Source organism: Terrapene carolina, unplaced genomic scaffold (assembly GCF_002925995.2).
Source record: "Terrapene carolina triunguis isolate 2854851 unplaced genomic scaffold, T_m_triunguis-2.0 Scaffold25704, whole genome shotgun sequence".
NCBI lineage: Eukaryota > Metazoa > Chordata > Testudines > Emydidae > Terrapene > Terrapene triunguis.
In genome coordinates, this window is record NW_020690055.1 from 1 (window position 1) to 1,128 (window position 1,128).

Consider the following 1,128-nt stretch of genomic DNA (forward strand, 5'->3'; position numbering starts at 1 on the left):
AGCAGACGCGGTTCCGGGTCTTCGTGCTGCTGCCCCTGCTGCCCGGCTTCGAGGGGGACATCGCCGAGGGGGGCGGGAACTCGATCCAGGCCATCCTGCACTTCACCTACCGGTACGGGGGGGTCACAAGGGGGGCCCCGGGGGGAGGAGGAGGAGGCGGCGGCTGGGGAAGCGACTGCAGGGGGGGAAGGGGAGCCCAGAACTAGTGTAATGTGGGGAGGGGGCCCAGGACAGGGTGAACTGTGGGGGGGGGCACAGGGGCCCCACTCACCGGCTGCCTCTTTCCTTCTCCCCCAGGACGCTCTGCCGGGGCGACTCCTCCATCCTGTGCCGCCTGAAAGCTGCCAGTGAGTGTCGGGCGGGGGGCAGAGCAGAGCTCCACTCTGACCCCCTCCCCTTCCCTCCCCTCCCAGAGCCGGGAGAGAACCCAGGAGTCCTGGCTCCCAGCCCCCCCCCCCGCTCTAACCCCCCAACCCCCACTCCTCTCCCAGAGCCGGGGAGAGAACCCAGGAGTCCTGGCTCCCAGCCCCCCCTGCTCTAACCCACCAGCCCCCACTCCCCTCCCAGAGCCGGGGACAGAACCCAGGAGTCCTGGCTCCCAGCCCCCACTCCTCTCCCGGGGCCGGGGAGAGAACCCAGGAGTGAGGGCTATGTCGGAGGTCAGTACACTGGCCAAGGAAGGCCCCCAGCCCCCCATGAGCTGAGGACCCCCAGCCCTGGCACCCTGGGGGGCTGAGTAACCCCCATTCTCCCCCCCCCCGGCAGTCGGGGACGAGTGGAAGAACTACATCTCCATCTGTGGGCTGCGCACCCACGGGGAGCTGAGCGGCACCCTCATCACCGAGCTGATCTACATCCACAGCAAGATGCTCATTGCCGACGACCGCCGCGTCCTCATCGGTGAGTGCCGGCGCGAACCCAGGAGTCCTGGCCCCCCACCTCTCTCCGCCTGTAACCCACGAAAGGCCACTCGCTGCCAGAGCCGGGGAGAACCCAGGAGTCCTGGCTCCCAGCCCCCCCTGCTCTAACCCACTGGCCCCAGTCCCCTCCACTGGGGCACTGACAGGGCTGGGGGGGCAGGGCTGGGCTAGCAGGGGGCTGTGGGTCGGGAGTGGGGGGCACCGGCAG

At 69.7% G+C, this 1,128-nt stretch overlaps 1 protein-coding gene across 1 annotated transcript in view; it reads left to right on the plus strand.

Annotated features, from left to right (window-relative positions):
* Positions 1-5: 5 nt before the first annotated feature.
* The window catches only part of LOC113408866 (phospholipase D2-like), a gene marked incomplete at both ends in the record, with an annotated part of 1,692 nt that continues 569 nt past the window's right edge, over positions 6-1,128 (plus strand). Inside the window, 3 exons of the mRNA XM_026662302.1 lie at positions 6-112; positions 298-347; positions 766-900. Of these exons, the coding sequence (XP_026518087.1) occupies positions 6-112; positions 298-347; positions 766-900 (292 nt within the window). The remainder of the gene's footprint in view (positions 113-297; positions 348-765; positions 901-1,128) is intronic.